The 18934-nt window shown below is 37.3% G+C and overlaps 1 protein-coding gene across 3 annotated transcripts in view; it reads left to right on the top strand.

Annotated features, from left to right (window-relative positions):
* PCCA (propionyl-CoA carboxylase subunit alpha) overlaps window positions 1–18934 on the top strand; it is a 367760-nt gene that overhangs the window by 95295 nt on the left and 253531 nt on the right. For all 3 annotated transcript variants that reach the window (XM_057532677.1, XM_057532678.1, XM_007196809.3), the window contains exons 7-8: window positions 733–864; window positions 12486–12522. In XM_057532677.1, coding sequence (XP_057388660.1) covers window positions 733–864; window positions 12486–12522 — 169 coding nt within the window. The remainder of the gene's footprint in view (window positions 1–732; window positions 865–12485; window positions 12523–18934) is intronic.

Below are 18934 nucleotides of genomic sequence, written 5' to 3'. Positions count from 1 at the left end.
GTATTTTTTTCTGTCCCTAATTAGTTTCCATTAGCACTTTGTTTACTTTAATATCATATACACAGAGAGGTGGACCCATTGCTGGGGAACTAATCGTGATTTATATAGACTAGTTTTGACTGAAATCATAACTCTACCTGGTAAATTCCCACTGTATTCTTTACTCATTTCTTACAGTCACAAGGATGTCAACATTGCCTACTTTATTTTGTCTCTTTCTCTGAGGTGCTGGTGATCTGCTTCATGTTCCCTTGAATTAGTTGATATTCTGTGGTTTTCATCCATGTTATCCCCTACACTTAGCTTAAAGCCTGGCACAAAGTTGGCGTGTTAAACTAGGCAGTGTGCTGCAGGGTATTGAGAATACAAAGATTTATAAGGCATTTTTAAAGGTGAACTTACTGTTTAGATTGGGTGGCAGAATACTAGATATAACTACAACACCATAGAAGTTGCTTTTCCGAAGAATACTGTTAATATCAAGTAAGAGTTCTTCATTACTTCTAGTTATTTTTCTTTGACCTGACTTTCATATATCTTTGTGCACATATACTATATGCAACACAGTATTATATATTGTAATATGTTGGATCAAATGCTTGCTTTTAAGTTGTTCTTGGTCTGTGAGTAACTGGTAAATATACATATGGGTTTTTCTTTTTATAAAATCGTGACTCCATATCAAGCACTGAAATGTTTTTGTTGTAAATTTCTACTGGCGTTTCTTCACAGGCAGCAGAAGATGTCGTTTTCATTGGACCTGATACACATGCTATTCAAGCCATGGGTGACAAGATTGAAAGCAAATTATTAGCTAAGAACGCAAAGGTTAACACAATCCCTGGCTTTGATGGAGTGGTCAAGGTGAGAAACTGTTTTACTCTAATCTTTATAGTACATGTCCTGAAGTCAAACATTTTGTCAAAAGTGTAAGATAAAATGCAGTTTTTGCTTTTTAAATCTATTCATGTATAGATTAAAAAAAATCAATGTTGTTTACACTTGGATTATTTTGAATGGCGTAAGTTAAAAAGAGCAAGAAGCCCCTGAAGCATTGTATTTAACGATCAGTGTTGACTTTTACTTTCATAGGAAAAAACTTGGTGATATAAAAATGTGCTGTTAGATGTGTGGATTTCATTTGTTGGTGGTATATATTTAATGTTTGAAACATTATGATGTTCTCTGTATCTTTATGGTGAGCTTCTGTCCATATGCATAAAATGTGAATTGTAAACTTGTTTGGTATAAGCTGTGTGTCACTATAGATCCCAAGCACAACTCCTCAACCAGCAAGCCGCTTTTGCAGCTGAAGTCTTCTAAGGAAGAAACGCAGAAATTGGAGTATGTGTCTTCCCTTCCTCTCTGCGCTCCTCCCCACTGCCGAGGAAAAATTATTCATTTTTTTTCTCATGAGAAAAGAGTCCCTCTGTAGACTAGAACCTTGTGATTTGAATTAGTCTGCAGGAACTCTTCATCTCAGTGTTTCTTATTGTACCTTCTGGGCTGGGCAGTTCTTCATTGTGCTGGATTATTTCATGAATTACAGGACAGTTAGCAAGCACGGCCCCTGGTTAGTAAATATCCTCAGCTTCTTGCCCATATTTATCTATATTTACCTCAATATGTATTCATCCATTTTTTTTTCTTCTCTCATCTTACAAAGAATAGATGTTCCCCATCCTCTGTAAAGCCAATTCTTCCTCTTATGCTCCAGATATACCCTTTATAGACTTCATGGGCTACAGTCTTCACTCATTATCTTTCCTCTCTTCTGTGTCTTAAAATTCTCCTTGTCTTTTAATGCCTTTCCATTATTATTGCTATTAAAAATGCTCAATCAGTCAAAAATCTGCTGATCCCTGAGCTAAGTGGGAAGCATCTGATGATAAAAGAAACCCGTGATCCCTCACACCATGGTGCTTCCAGTTTAGTGGAAAGAAATACGTGTTCCTCCTCTTCAGAGAGCACAGTAGCCTCTTGTCACTCCACAGCTGCCACCTTAGCTCTCTTTCCTTTCACAGCCAAACGTCTTAGAAGAATTGTCCTCACTTGCTTTCATTTCCACACTTTCCCCCTTATCTTTAGTCTACATCTGGCTTCTTTCCTCATTCCCACCGAAATTTCTCTTGAAAAGGCTACTAGCAACCTCTCCCTCTCATGAAATCCAGTGTGTAATTTTTAATCCTGGTCTTCTCAGTCTCTTCAAAGCATTTCAGTCTCTTGGTTACTCTTTCCTTCTGGAAATACTCACTTCTGGCGCATTACTCAGTTCCAGTTTTGTTTTCATGTTTCTGGCTGGTTTAAGTGCTGCTTCTTAGTTTTCATGCTGATTATTCTTCCTACCTTTGTCCCTTAAATGTTGGTTTTATTATGGGTTTTCTCTTATTGGACAGACTCATTCTAAGCAATATAACTTATTTTTATGGCTACACATCTCAAACCTGTATATCTGTTCTAGATATTGCCTTAGAACTGCATATCCAGTTGCTTCTTAAACAGGTCTGCCTGATGCCTTTGAGGCACCGTAAAAGTAACAAGTTGAAGCTGAGCTCATCGTTTTCCGTCTAGCCAGGGATTGGCATTCTGTGGCTCTGTGCACTCCTGTGTTTGTAAATAAAATTGTATTGGGACACAGCCATGCTCTTTCCTTTATATGTTGTCCATGGCTGCTTTTCCATGATCATGGCTGAGGTGAGTAATTGTGTCAGAGACCCACAAAGTCTGGAATATTTACTACCTGGCCTGTTCAGAAAAAGTTTGCTGACTCCTGCTGTAAACTTCTCATTTTTTCCTTTCCTGCCTGAGAAGATGCTGGCATTTTCCACACCATTTCACAAGCTAGAAACTTGGAGTTCCTAATAAATACTGCTACAGAGAATTCACTTAAATATCTTTCTGATCTATTACTTTTATTTTTTTCCTCACACTAACTCCAAGTTCCAACTAACATCATATAGTCTGGATTACTTCACCAGCCTTCTAATTGCTCTCCCTGTAGCCAGTCTTTTTCATTTTTATTTTTTAAATATTTATTTATTTGGCTGCACCGAGTCCTAGTCAGGCTACGCGGGATCTTTAGTTGCGGCATGCGAACTCTTAGTTGCGGCATGTGGGATCTAGTTCCCTGACCAGGGATCGAACCCGGGCCCCTTGCACTGGGAGCGCGGAGTCCTAGCCACTGGACCACCAGGGAAGTCCCCTTGTAGCCAGTCTTGGTCTTGGTCCCGTCCAGTTAAATTTCGACAGTAAAGCTTGAGTGATGTTTCAGAAATCCAGATTTGATCACATGCCTGTGTTTAAAAACTCTTGAGTGACTACTCATTTAAATCCTTTGACTAGCTGGCCTCTGTTTCTCTCTTCAGACTGATACTGCGCCAGCTCACCCTTTGCTCTGGATGCACCAACCCTATATGACATCTTCCAGATTTTTGAAACTTCTGTTCTTAATTCTGACACGTGTGTGTTGATTCTGCTTCGGTCTTCACTCCTGACTGTCTCCTACACATAGTTTAGGTCTTGGCTTAAACATACATTTCCCACAGAGGCATTCCTTGACTCTATGTATTAGATTAGGCCCTCTACTGAATTTTCCCTTAATACCCTGTACTTCACTTACCACATTTAAAATTATTTGTTTACTCATCTATTCAGTAAATATTTAACAAGTGCACACTGTTTGTCTAACATTGTTTGAAGTGCTGTGGATATAGTAGGGATCAAAGCAGACCAAAACAAAAAAATATTCCTGCCCTTATTGAGCTTATGCTATAGAAAAAGGAGACAAATAATAAATAATAAAATAAGAAACATAAGACAGGGAACGGGGAGAGGGAATGTTGGAGGGTAGGATACCTGTTGTTTGAATACCTGTTTTAAGTTCTTTTGGGTATATACTCAGGAGTAGAATTGCTGGGTCATATGATAAGTCTGTGCTTAACTTTTTGAGGAACTTCCAGGCATCCAAGCCTTTGTGTAATCCACTCCTCTTCAGTTTGGGTAAAACCTGTGATTCGCTTCTCTAACTACGAGAATATGGCAAAGGGTGATGGCATGTCACTCCCTTAATTAAGTTACATTATATGGCAAAGGTGATGGAATGTCACTACGTTCACTTACATTAATAGGGCAAAGTAATTGAGTGTCACTCCTGTGATTATGTTTTATTATAAAAGACTCCATTTTAGGAGACTAGAGAACAGATTCTAGGTGCTGGCTTGATGAAGAGAGCAGCCATATTGAGGAAACCCACATGGCAGTGAACTGTAGACAGCTTCTGAGGATCTAAGTAAAGATGATCTCCATTCGAGAGCCAGCAAAACGGTGGGGCCCTCAGTCATACAGCCTCAAGGAAATAAATTCTGCCAGTCACCTGAATGAACTTGGATTTGTCCCCAGTTGAGCCTCCAAATGCAAATGCAGTCTGGCCCATACCTTGATTGCTGCCTTGAAAGGCCCTGAGCAGAGTATGGCAAGTCTTTTCTTTATCAGGCTGTCAACTATTGGGTTTTAGTCCTTTACATTCTCATTTTAGAGAGTTTGGGTAGTGGTTTTATGAACCTTGGTCTATTCAGCCCTAATACTTCTGCCGATATAGTTGTATTTTTTTTTTTTTTTTTCCGAGCAAGAAATCTGGCCTTCTTGAGATCGTCAGTTTGGGCTTGATTTAGTCACAAGGGTAGTGATGAGTCAGAGTCCAAATTAATTCTGTCTTGATGATTAGTAGCAGAGTCCTCAAGAGTTCAAGGACAAGGTCATTAGGAGAGCATTTGATCTGGAAATTCTATTTGCATTGTAGATTCTTTCTTATGAAGTCAGTGTGTATAGTGTCTCATAGGAGGAAGGAATGTTCCTTGAATAGAGGTTCAAAGGTGACAGTTGGGGGCTGGGACGTGGGAAATGTGAGGAATATTAGAGATAACCATTATCTGAGTAATTTGTTAATGCTGAGAGAGAGCGTCTGTAATGATGGAGGGATTTAAGTTTGATAGTGTACCTACCACCAGTATCAATAAGTAATAATTAGTGAAATTTCTCCTTTTGAGTTGATGGCTGAAATGGGTACTTGATTCGCTTTTGGAACATAGCCTATTATATTTTTTTCCCTCATTTTCTTGGCTAATACAGAACAATTGTTTACTCATTGTTACTTCTAGTTGCAAAATCTGCAGGTGTCTTTATCAAAAGACTGATATTAATTTCTGGAGCAGGAGCATCTAATTTTATCTGTAAGCCCATCAGTTTATTCTGCACCTAGTAATGCAGAACACTAGGTGTTTGAGAGTTTGCTTCCCTGTTTTTCCCTAAGGTGCGCCTCTCAGATGAATCATTCATACCAAAAGCTTATGAAAGAGTCTATTATAATTCTAAATTATCCTTGGTGAAATTATGCCATCTAGAAAGATAAGAACATGAATTTGAGTTACAGATTTAATACATTTGAGGAGTAGTCTGACTTACAGCACAGGCAGCCTGAGACAAACCTATTTACGAAAGTCTTGTAGTGGCTTACCAAGTAATGGTTGGCCATCTCTAACTGCAGACCTGACAATGTGCAGTGCCTTGGTGGTTTAGGATTTGGAGGGGAGATCTCTTCCAGACCCATACTCCCATGGACAAAAAAATGAGTCAAGACGGGGGAAAGTTTTCAAGGTTTTGATATGGGTTTCAAGGCAAATTTTGTCCTATTTGGATACCCTTGAAACCTTCTGAAGTCACTGGCTCTTGGAGGGCACATGAACATGAACTTATAGGTCCTATGCTTGTCTTCTTCCATATGAACTTTGTCTTATGGACTCAGAACAAAAAATGTTGAGGATTTTTTGGAGCTCTCCCCAGTGTGAAATTTTTCTCGCCGTTGTGGTTGGGGAGACCCCTGAGCGTGGGGGGCTCAGTGGGCATCAGAGGAGCACTGCAGTTTTTGAAGCTAGGATCTTGAACTGTGGCTTTTAGTAGGTCTTGAACTGATTCCAGTGGAACCTCCAAGATTGCCTCAAAGTGATGGTATCCTTTACTGTAGTAGTTAGTAAACTTGGTTTTGCTTGATCAACAGGTTTTTTTGGTTGTCTTTTCAGGGAGGCTGCATTTGACAATCTGCATTTGAATTTCCAACCTCGGTTAATTTGGAAAATAGGGAAAAGTAGAAAGTCGAAGAAAATAAATTCACTGTCTTGTCAGTGTTGTCTCCTTGTATGCCTTAGGTGATTTTTAAGATCCTGTTACACTCTCAAATGATGATAGATTCTCATTACCTGTGTTAACTTAAGTATGGTATACAGTTTCTAACACCTCTTGTCTGAATTAATTTGTTAAACCACAACTGAACCTGCAGGATATAGTTTTCAGATAAGCATTTAAAAATAATTTTAAGGAATGCCCCTTTGTTTTTCAGACAGATGTTAATACTAGTTTTATTTCTAGTTTGCTTTTAATTATTTCTGATATAAGAGACTGTACATATTTTTTTTTCTTTTAAATTTGGTTATTTTAGAATCCTTGTATAGTAATTCCACATTCATTTGGAACTACACTACATTTCACATTTTGTAGTTTAGATTTGTTAGGTAAAAGATTGCTTTTGATGGTATCTATGCAGATAAAGGTTTGCTGATGCAGATAAATAGTGTAAATTTTTGGAATACCTTGTGGTTTTAGCAACTGCATTAAGCAATACTTTTGCATTGGAAGACTATATGTGCTAATTATAGATAATTCCATCTTTTAAAAATCCCTACTTTTTTTTTTTTCTCCCATTGATCTGTGGTATTTTTAAAGCAATTCTTTTTCTTGGCAACTATAGTCTACTTTTTTTCCTCCAAGTACTTGAGTAACTTAATATGGTTTCAGTTTGTTATATTTCTCCTTAAAACATTTGTTCCTTTTCCATTTGATTATTTTGAATGTTATTTGGACGTTATATGGAGATGGTTTCCCACATTCTTTTAAAACATTGTGTGTAGTACTTAAGGAGTCTTCTGGAACGGTTTCCTTTTGTCTTGTTCTTGAGTCACCCTTTTCATTAGAGAGAAACTAATGTTGTTTTAAAGTGTCATTTGAAGTAGTCAAGTATTCAAGTAGTCATCTGGTATGAAGTATTTGCCTTTCATTTTCTTCAGTATCTTATTAACTTGATCTCAGGAACTTGAGAGCAGAATGAATGAAGAGTGTTCATCTGAAGCTGTTGGAAGACAGGGTTGGAATCCCAGCCCACTTGTTTAGCGAAAAATGACAAGCCGCAGACCCTGATTTCAAAGCGCTTCAAGTCCCCTTAGGGAGACCTACAGATAGACAGGCAATTTAATACATTTTAATAATGTGAAGCTTGAGTGTGTTGGGCCCACGTAGGAGGGGCACCTAACCTAGTTTAAGGGCGTCATGGCAGAACTTCCAGTGGAAGGATATTTAAGTGATAACCTGAAGTCTGAGTAGTAGTGAGTTAGCTAAAAAGTGAGGGGAATTGATGGAGATGCAGCATTACGGTCAGTGAAAATATCTTGTAAAAGCTTGGAGCTGGGAGACCATGGGAGCTTTAGCAGACTGCAGGTATACAAGTGTGAGGGGCTGTAGTTAGACAGGGCTGGAGAGAGAATTAGGATCCAGATATGTATGGCTTTGAATGCTATGCATCTGGACGTGGAGGTTATTTTTGTGGCTTTGGGAGCCTCTGAATGGTTTCATGCAGAAGAGTTAACATGATAAAAATTGTGGAATTAGAAAACTTATTTTGATTGTGATGTGGAAAATGGATTGGAGCAGTGCAAAACTTGAGGTTGGTAGACAAATTAGAATGCTCGTCCTTTAACCCAGACAATAAATGTTAGGGGCCTAAAATAAAGTATTAGGATGGAGCAAAGTAGATGTTGTGGGGAGACACTGGAAGTGGAATCTGTAAGATTTTGTGATTTGTTAGATGTCAGGTGTGAAGCAGAGGGAGGAATCAACAATGATTAAATTGCTGCATTTGGTTCTAATTACCTACCAGTGTACCAGAAATTTATTAGACTTCTCTGAGTTTCTCTTGTTCTGTAAGAGAGAATAGTAATATTTACATCTCAGAGCAGAGTGTGGTAGTATATTTGAATGAGGTTTATAAATTATGCAGTGTAGGTTTAAAGTAGTAATTGTTTTTATCACCTTATTAGCCAGATTTTAAACACTGCACTTTTGCTTTAGCAGAAAGAGCCAGATAATAACAACAAAAAACTAGTGTGAAGGGAATCATTTAAAAAACCAAAAAATCGGAAAGCTGTGTCCTAGTAATTAAAAAGTACAATATTAGACATCAGTATCCTTTATCCCTGCTAAACTGAGAATAACTTTCCTGATGATGCTTCAAAGGCTTTAAGGCTTTATATTTTTGAAAAAGGGTTCAGTTATGTTTATTATGCTGTTTTACAGTAAGAGAAACGTGTACTAAATTTTAGGTTCGAAAATATCAATAAATTAAACAGAAAGAGTCTTCTGTTTGACTTGGAATTATCTGGAAAATAGCATCAGCTGGAACCTATCTCCTGAACCCAGGATTATTGAAAGTTTTGCTTTACTTTGTATATGAATGCAGAATAGTTTGAGGATGCTTTTTGTGTACAGACAGAGCTTTTACCCATAGTGTCTTTTTTTTTATGTGGGCCATTTTTAAAGTCTTTATTGAACTTGTTACAATATTGCTTCTGTTTTATGTTTTGTTTTTTTGGCCACGAGGCATGTGGGATCGGGATCTTAGCTTCTGACCAGGAATTGAACCCACACCCCCTGCACTGGAAGGCAAAGTCTTAACCCCTGGGCCGCCAGGGACGTCCCGTGCCCATAGTGTCTTGAAGCAATGATTTTTTTGTTTTCTTCAGAAACAGTCACTGATTTGTTCAGAACCAGCTGAGGAAAGTAAACTCCTAAGTAGCTTCCCATACTGATGAGTAGCAGGACTCTCATCCAGTGAGTGCAGAGTTCGGGGTTGGTAAGTAGGCTGTGTGTAGCAAGTGAGAAGGGAGAGGTGTGGTCTGAATCGTGGGTGGTGGAGCCAGTATTGGACACTACTGTCACTGTAGAAATAAATTGGGTGTTTAACACCAGGGAGGACTATTTGAATTTGCCTGCCTTTGTTATAGATTTTACTTCCCTTCCCTGCCCAAGAAGAACCCTGCTTACCAGCTGTAAAGAGTACTCGGATCATCTGATCCAGTGAAGGGCACTGGAGGTACAAGTGCACATTTTTGCAGTATTGTAGTGCCAGTATTAGTTCTGTATCATACAGGTTTAGAGAATGAGTGATGACCACAGGATAGGACAACCAAGGGCAGGCAGGAAAGGAACAAACTTGATAGTTGGGGGTGCGGGCTGCCCATTTATCACATATTGCCAACCTTAACTGAGTGCTTACTATTTGCCAGACTCTGTTCTAGTGTGTTTCAGCTGTTACTAATTTCATCTTCTTAATAACCCTGTGAGATATTATGTCCACCTTACAGATGAGGAAACCTAATTCCATAGAGGCATACTGGTAGGTGATGCGTTCGCTGTCACTGAGCCAGCATTGGAGCCCATGCCTTTGGGCTCCAGTATCTGTGCTCTTAGCTGCTGGGCTTTGCTGCCTCACAGGTGGCTGCTACAGACCATTAACAGATAAACTGGGCCTGCAGAAGAAGCATCCAATTTTTTTAGCTCCTTTTTACACTGTTCTGATCTACTTATTTGGTTATAGCAACACCACCTACCTCTCCCATCATACTCTCTGTAAAACAGAATTTTTTACTGTTTTATTCTTCGGTTGGATGATAGAGCTCACTTAATGTAAGCTGTGCTGAAATAGAGGAGTAAAAGAAATGGTTACTGGTTCTGTTGGCTTCTTTCCTCTTTCTCCATTTCTTGAACTGCTGTTTTAGAATTATATAGCTTAATACTTTCCTGCAACCCTTTCCTCGTCAGATGATTGTTGGTCTTTTTCTTGTCGGTTCAGTTTTTTTTTTTTTTTTTAACTACAAAAATTTTTTCTACCTATAGCCCTACAGGGAGGTTACACTGTGGGATGTGTCAGTGCCATTGAATTTGGCGCTATTAGGCTGGCCAAAAAGTTAATTCGGGTTTTTCTGTAACATCGTGCGGCAAAACCCGGATGAAATTTTTGGCCAACCCCAATATATAGGACCTTTTTATCTCTTTAAAAGTAGTTTTGTATATGTGCTGAAAGAACGTATTGGAGCTAGGTGTACTTAATAGTTTATTGTTGAAACTGATACTAGAGGATTTTAATGTCTAGTACATAATATGTGCTCAATTAAATATTTTGGGATGAATGAATGACAAGTGAAAAATTAATTTTAAAGACAGTTTGATTTTACTTGGAAGGTCATTTAGTAGAATTTGCTTTTCATAGTAAGAAAACTTAAGCATACTGATTAGTTAAAACACAAGATTGTTTTATGGCAGTTTATAAAAGTGTTGGATTTGTAGCAGCTAAAGAATTTTTAGAAGTTTTGCTTTGTGTAAACATATATCTCTCTCTGTACACAGTCCATCCATAATATGTATATATAAATACGTATTAAAATATTACTAACGAACTAACATTGCCTGTTTGTTCTCTCAAGGTATTGAACCTTTTAGATGGCAGGGTTTTTTCTCTCTGAATATCTTTTGCAAATATACTATTACACGTTTGAAAGAAAAGACATGTTAAAAGTTTCCTTCTAGGCTCCTTATAATCCAGTCTCCATCAGCCAGCACTCTTCCTGTATTTTGTTCGGGAGGCACTAATTGTCCGCATTTGGCAGGTTTAACACTTCCTGACAGAGAGGCTATTAAGGGGAAGTATTCTCCAATAACTGTCACTGGCTTGAACAAAGAACCTTCAAACTCAATGTGTGGAAACCACTAACATTATTAAATGACCCTTTTCATGGATTTTTATCCCTTTAAGCTAAAATTTGGAGAATGTAAGGTCAGTGAAAACAGCAAGGTGTAATAAAGCAGTAAACCTTGATTTTTTGCGGGGGGGTAGAATGGGAAGTATAGATTTATCTCTGACTTGAAAACAATTGTTATTTGGAAAATCTCATTAGCAGATGTGACTGCTTGGAGTTAAAAAAAAAAAAGACTTAAAACTGATGTTGCTTACAGGACTGCTTTGAACTTAACAAGCACCTATTTGTGGAGCAGACTGGCTAATGAAAGGAAATTAAATTTTTCTGACAACTTCCCCTGACAACCTCCTTATTCAGGGGATGTTATTAGGTACTGAAGACTTTTAAGGAAGATTTTTTTTTTTTTTATTAGACATGAATGAAGCAGTTATAAACATCCCCCGCCCTCCCATTTTGGGAGAGGATTCTGACATGGTTACTCTACATTTTTAAAGTATTAGCTTAAAAGCTTAAAAAATACCAACCTTTACTTTGATATTTTAAAGTTATTTTCTAAAAATTCAGGCATTCTTACCAGCTACTGGTTTCAAAACATTATTGTCATTCCCTGTGATAGTTTACTTTATGTCACTGAATTATTTAAAAAGTTAAATTTACTAGGATTTGCTTGGATTTAAAATCTTTTCAGCTTTCTCTTTACTGTTATCTGGGGGAAATGTTTCAGGAGTGTCCTGTGTTGGACCTGTTAGGTGAGAATTAATGATCAATGAAATGGTTTAGATTCAAGGGAAGTTTTGGTCCATTCAGTGGCATTGGTTGATATTTAGCAGTAAGTAATCCTTACATTCATAAACTTTTACCTTGTGCTGTTTTATTTATTTTTATTTTTAAAATTTTTATTGAAGTATAGTTGATTTACAGTGTTACCTTGTACTGTTTTAGAATGCCTTTTCTTTCCTTGGCTTTTTGGAAGTTTTCCCCCCACTAGATGGTTCATTGAATTTCAGGTTTTAATTTATGTTAACAAGATGTAACTGGTAAAGATAAAATATGTACCCCAGAAATAGATGAAATGAAAAAGCAAAAAGAAAAAGTAATGGAGATTACTAAAGGAATTTTTTGAGGGGAACAATTGGCAATTCCTATAGATACTAGAAATTTACTTTTTTGTTTTCTGGAAAATCTGTTGATCTCCTCCCAAACAATAGAGAATCAACTCCCCCTGCTGACAGAATCAAGGAAAACATGACATATAAATATCAGAGACAGAATCAAGCTGGCTGTGGACAAGCTTTAATGATCTGATTTATGGTTCAGTATTGATTGTAAACATCTAGATTCTGCCGTTAAGTTCCAGCAACTGCACCAAATCATTTGGCAATTCTGGTAGTGCTTCCTGCTAGCTCATTTCAAACTGCTTTGAGTTTCTTAATATAATAATGATGAGGTAGAATTTACATTCCACTTATGGTATTAATTTTACATTTCTCTGAATAAAAAGAGTTAGAAGGTTGTAAAATTGAACATTAAATGAATCGGAGGAGACAGTAGTGCAATATATGACTGCCCTAAAGACATTGTGCAATGGTTGATGGGATTAATGTTGGGTCTCATTTCCTGCTTTTACAGGATGCAGATGAAGCTGTCAGAATTGCAGGGGAAATTGGTAAGTTCTTAAATTAACTTTGGTAGGATTTCTTTGTCTTTTAGCAAATATGGTTGAGTAAACATGTAATACGTAATTCCCGTGGAGCAAATAATAGTTTAATAGTTTCAGGTTTCTGATTACTTGTTCCTCTGGAAGAATTTATCAGCGGAATTACCATATTCTATTATTAAAGGGAACTTTAAAGAGTAATTTGACCTTAATTATAGTTCCTTTGTAAGAGAAAATCACTGGCTAATTAAAAGAAGGAATTGTCTTAATAGTTCTTGAGATTGGATGTAATGTAAATTTATATATATGTAGTTGAATGCAACTTACTAAAGGACATACATGATTAACATGAAGATTTCGTATTTGACAAGGCTCTTCAAGTTTTTACCTTTTCCTAAGAATTTAAGTATCAACTTAAAAATCTTGCTAGGAAAGAGAAAATAGAATGTGAGAAATGAGAACAGAATATTCTAAATTGGAGTAAAAGGTAAACTGAAGGACGTTTTAATGACTGTTTTACTTGCCTGTTGTATGTATAATTATACCGGGGCAGTGCTTCCTGACTTTCTATTTTCAAAAATATTCCTGGCACTCTTGACAAGTATTGTATTTTCAGTACCTGTTAATTAAGAAAATGCATGGGCATACTGTTATCATAGATTAGTAATGCTATTAAATAACTTTACAGTTTTATTAATCAGTTCATATTTGTTTACATTTGACAAAAATTTGTAGGTAGATGAGAGAAATTAGACAATGCTTGGTAGTTAGGAATTCACAGCATCTTAGCATTCCTGCACTGATGGGGCCAAGCTTTTCAGCATCCCACATTAACATTTCTTTAGTCCTGTTTTCTCTGATTATTTAGAATTATTTTATTCATTTGGAGAGCATTTACTTTGGCTGATTTGACTGATATAGGTCCTGGACTTAAGACCAGGCCCTAGAAAATCTTATTTTATCTGACTATAACATCTCTTCATTAATCATTTCTTCAGGCTTCAAAAAGCATCAAAAAGCATCTCAGTACTTCTCAGGAAGATTTGCTAGGTTCTGAATATAGGTTGGACTTCATGGAACTGATTTTTGGTTTATATCTTTAAGAAAATCAAAAGCTTCTCTCTGTGGTTTGAAATCACTGCATTCCTCATAGCCTAAGAGACTATAACATGTCTGTTGGCTTTTGAGGAGACTTTCCTAAAATAATTTTATTCTATTGTGTACTTGTAAATGTCAAAAGTCATCTTTCTCGTTCTAGTTTAGATATTATTATTATCTATATAACAGGACATAATAATACTATTATCACAATAGTATCTACATAAAAAGAACAGAATATTTGGAGGAATTTAGAGAAATAAAAAGGGGTTAGGAGAAAGTCTTGAATTCCGTTGGTGTGTCACAATTTGAATTATGAATCTTCAACTCTTGAGAATTCCCTTTGTATAAATGGCAGGTTGCTTTGCTTGCTCTTTCATGTCTTGTCTTCCACTTTAAGGAAAAAAAAAAAATTGTGACCTTTAAAATAACCAGTGAATCATGGTGGGACTCTGACCAGTTCTCATCACTTGGCTCTTTCCTCCCTTACTATTTTAGTGCTGTACTTAACCACCCTCAACCCGCTTCAGTTTTTTACTTACTGAGTTTATCTAATTCAATTGAAGGCTCTTTTCTTTATATTTGGGCACATCCGTTATGGTCCTTCTTCTTTCCTGTCTTTCCTCTAGTTCTTCCCCAGTTGCTCTTTCTCATTCGTGAAATGAATGATCGCAATCATGGCTATTAAGTATAAGAGTGCTAGTGTTTTGCTTATGCTGAAAGAAAGGGAAGCCATAAAATTTGAGGTGAAGTAAAACATAATAAAGAACCAGGGTCATCAGCCTTATAAAGCTTTTGAAATTTCCCTGAAAACCCCCTCTGAATCACTACTGAAACCTCCCATAAAACCTTTTCCCTCAAGTGCCAGCTTCTAAAATAAGTTAAATTACATATTATTAAAGTTTCTTGGTTTTCTGTATTGTTTGGTTGATTCATCACTTTTCTACTAATTTTATTGAGATATATCACATTTTAACTACATTATGATTTTGATGACTTCTTGTGAGTTTGTCTAAGAGTTGAATTGAACATTGATTCCCTGGGAAAATATGTTCCCATTTCTAAACAACTGAATTATAATCAACCTTTGAACCTATCCATTTGTAGGTTGCGGATGGTCCATTTGTCATGCCTATTCACAGATTTCTCTGTTTTACTTCTTTCTGTGTTACATGGTGAAAATGAAATTGATTGTCTTTTCTGTGGTTCCCTTCTCTCTCACATCTGTACTTCTTTCTGGAAACAGGGATCTGGGCTGCCGGAGGAGGAAACTACCGCGTTGAGCATTGATGAATTAGGTGCCTTTTGCATAATAGTAGCTCTTGTTTATGGAGCACTTTTTCCATGTAGCAGGCACTTTGTGAATGTTGTTTCTAATGCTAATTCTTGGGTTAATTATTTTCATTTACATTTAAGAAACTAAGGATTAGAAATGGTAAGTAATTTGCTCAAGGTCACAGAGCTACAGAGTGGTGGGCTACTTTAAATTTAGGGTCATTTAGCTACAAAGAGCATGGATTTTTCAATATACTTTGGAAAACTAATGGTATTAGAGGTTGAGAGCTAAAATTTGAGTTACTGCTTTGTGTAAAATAGTATAAGGCACTTAATCATGTTATATGTGGAATTTAAGAATCAGACAGCCCCTTATCATTGACAGGGTGAGAGACAGTTAAGACTTAATATGTTACTTCTATGTACTTGTTTTTTTGGTCTTCCTTGTCTCCCTCATTCTCACTCCTGATTTTTTCCTTTTGACCTCTCTTAAGTTTAAAGATACAGGGCTATTGATCCCCAGTTTATCTTTAACCCCAGAGATAGGCAACAGCAATCAGTAAGCTTGATTTGCATTAAAGTTTGAGCTTTTTACTGGATCAAAGGTCCTTAATACAATCAAGACAAAATTGATTCTTAAAAGGAAAAGAATTTGTCAATCTAAACCCTGTTCTTTAACAACTTCCAGATTATTCTGATTGTTTTCTTTTCTTCTGCCTGTCTTCCTTACAGTCACAAATCATACCCAATTTAAGAAAAATTTTTTTGATCCTCAGATCCACCATACTCCAAACCTGCTTCTCCCACGGTTTCTACATCTCCGTAGATGTCACTCCATTCACTCAGTGGCTAAAGCTAAAACCCAAGATCTATCCTGGTGCCTTTTCCCCTGTCATCCTATTGTCAGTCTATCAATAGATACTGTCAAGTCTTCATTCAGAATATCTCCCATATTCACTACTCACTATCTTGACTACCAACACTCTCCTCCAAACTACCATTGTTCTTGCAGGGACTATGATAATAGTTTTCCTACTTCTTTTCTTAAACACTTCAAAGCCATTCTTCACATAGCAGTCAGTGTGATATTTTAAAACTCTAAATAATAAGGACACACCCCATCTCATCCCACCCAATTGATCCCAGCCTTAAACCCGTTAATGACTTTCCATTGCACTTAGATAAAATTAAAATTCCTTACTGTGACTACAAGCCCCAAATGATTTGACACCTGCCTTTCTCTCCAGTCTCATTTTATACTACTCCCTTCCTTGCCTACCATACTTCAGTCACACTGGCTTTCTTTTTATTTATTTATTTATTTAATTTATTTTTGGCTGCGTTGGGTCTTCGTTGCTGCACGTGGGTTTTCTCTAGTTGTGGTGAGCGGGGGCTACTCTTTGTGGCTTCTCTCTTTTTTTTTTTTTTTCCTTTTTTTAAATAATTAATTTATTTACTTTTGGCTGTGTTGGGTCTCTTGTTTCTGTGCAAGGGCCTTCTCTGGTTGTGGCAAGCGGGGTCCACTCTTCATCGCGGTGCGCGGGCCTCTCACTATCGCGGCCTCTCTTATTGCAGAGCACAGTCTCCAGATGCGCAGGCTCAGTAGTTGTGGCTCACGGGCCCAGTTGCTCTGCGGCATGTGGGATCCTCCCAGGCCAGGGTTTGAACCCATATCCCCTGCATTGGCAGGCAGACTCTCAACCACTGCGCCACCAGGGAAGCCCTTTGTGGCTTCTCTTGTTGCGAAGCACGGGCTCTAGGTGCACGGGCTTCAGTAGTTGTGGCTCGCGGGCTCTAGAGCGCTAGCTCAGTAGTTGTGGTTCGTGGGCGCTAGAGCGCAGGCTCAGTAGCTGTGGTGCACGGGCTTAGTTGCTCCGCGGCATGTGGGATCTTCCCGGACCAGGGCTCGAACCCGTGTCCCCTGCATTGGTAGGCGGATTCTTAACCACTGTGCCACCAGGGAAGTCCCTACACTGGCTTTCTTGATTACATCAAACTTCAGGGCCTTAGAATAAGACTTTTGGGGGTAGGGTGGGAAGCCTGGAATACTCTTGCTGATATCTTCACATAGATGGCTCCTTGTAGCCTTTCATATCTTGGCTTAAATGTCATGTTTTCAAGAGCAGACACTCTAACATTACCACTCAGTAATTCTGTTTTATAACCATATTCCAAATTTCTGCAAAGTACTCATGCCTTTTGGATATTTTTCTTGTTTGTTAACTTTTTCCTCAATGTGTTACTTTGAAAATTTTCAATCATACAACATTTTTAAAGACTTTTACAGTGTATACCTATATACCCAACACCAACACTCCACTATTAATCTTTTGCTAGATTTGCTTTATCGCTTATCTATCCATTGGTTAATCCATTTTAATTTTGGTGCATTTCAAAGTGCATTGCAAATATCAGCATCCCACTAAATACTTCAACATAGATGTCTTTAACTTAATTCAGTATTTGTATACAATTTGGTTATCTTGAGGCAAAATTTATATACAGTAACATGAATAGGTTTGAAGTGTATATTTGCTGATTTTGATATATGCATACCCACCCTGTGTAACCCAAAACCCCACTAAGACTTTGGACATTACTGTCACCCCAGAAAGTTCCCTCATACTCCTTCCATGTCAGTATCACCCCCTCAGATTTAGAGACAACCTGTTCTAAATTTTTATACTAATTATTGGATTTTTAAAAATTGAGATAAAATTTAAGTAGTATAAAATCTGGCCTTTGAAAGTGTACAATTCAGTGTTTTTTAGTATATGCACAGGATTAATGAACCATCACCACAGGCTAATTCCAGAACACTTTCATTACCCCTAAAAGAAACTCTCTGTCTATTAACATTCACTCCTTATTTCCTGGCCCCTGACAATCACCAATTTACTTTCTGTTTCTATGGATTTACCTATTCTGGATATTTCATATAAATGGAATCATAAAACATGTGACCTTTTGTGTCTTTTATGTTTTCAAAGTTCATCCATGTTTTACCATATATCAGTACTTCATTCCTTTTATGACCAAATAATATTCCGTTGTGTGTTTATACCACATTTTGTTTATCCGTTCACCTGCAGATGGACATTGAGTTGTTTCCAGCTATTGACTATTGTAGATAGTGCTGCTGTGAATATGCATATACAGGTATATGTTTGCGTACCTGTTTTCAATTATTTTGGTATGTACCTAGTTGTGGAATTGCTGGTTTATATGGTAAATCTATGTTTAACTTTTTGAGGAACCTCCAAACTGTTTTCCACAGTGGCTGAATCATTTTACATTCCTACTAGCAATGTATGAGGTTTCCAGTTTCTTCACATCCTTGCCAATACTTGTTATTTTCTTTTTTATTTCTTATTTTAAAAAATATGTGCAAATGAAGCAACTGACAAAGGATTAATCTCCAAGATTTACAAGCAGCTCATGCAGCTCAATAACAAAAAAACAAACAACCCAATCCAAAAATGGGCAGAAGACCTCAATAGACATTTCTCCAAAGAAGATATACAGATTGCCAACAGACACATGAAAGAATGCTCAACATCATTAATCATTAGAGAAATGCAAATCAGAACTACAATGAGGTATCATCTCATACCGGTCAGAATGGCCATCATCAAAAAATCTAGAAACAATAAATGCTGGAGAGGGTGTGGAGAAAAGGGAACACTCTTGCACTGTTGGTGGGAATGTAAATTGATACAACCACTATGGAGAACAGTATGGAGGTTCCTTAAAAAACTACAAATAGAACTACCATACGACCCAGCAATCCCACTACTGGGCATATACCCTGAGAAAACCATAATTCAAAAAGAGTCATGTACCAAAATGTTCATTTCAGCTCTGTTTACAGTAGCCAGGACATGGAAGCAACCTAAGTGTCCATCATGGGATGAATGGATAAAGAAGATGTGGCACATATATACAATGGAATATTACTCAGCCATAAAAAGGAACGAAATTGAGTTATTTGTAGTGAGGTGGATGGACCTAGAGTCTGTCATACAGAGTGAAGTAAGTCAGAAAGAGA

The sequence above is a fragment of the Balaenoptera acutorostrata genome, chromosome 18 (assembly GCF_949987535.1).
Source record: "Balaenoptera acutorostrata chromosome 18, mBalAcu1.1, whole genome shotgun sequence".
Taxonomy (NCBI): Eukaryota; Metazoa; Chordata; class Mammalia; order Artiodactyla; family Balaenopteridae; genus Balaenoptera; species Balaenoptera acutorostrata.
Note: the sequence above shows the minus strand (reverse complement) of the source record. Positions and strands in the feature narration are given on the sequence as shown.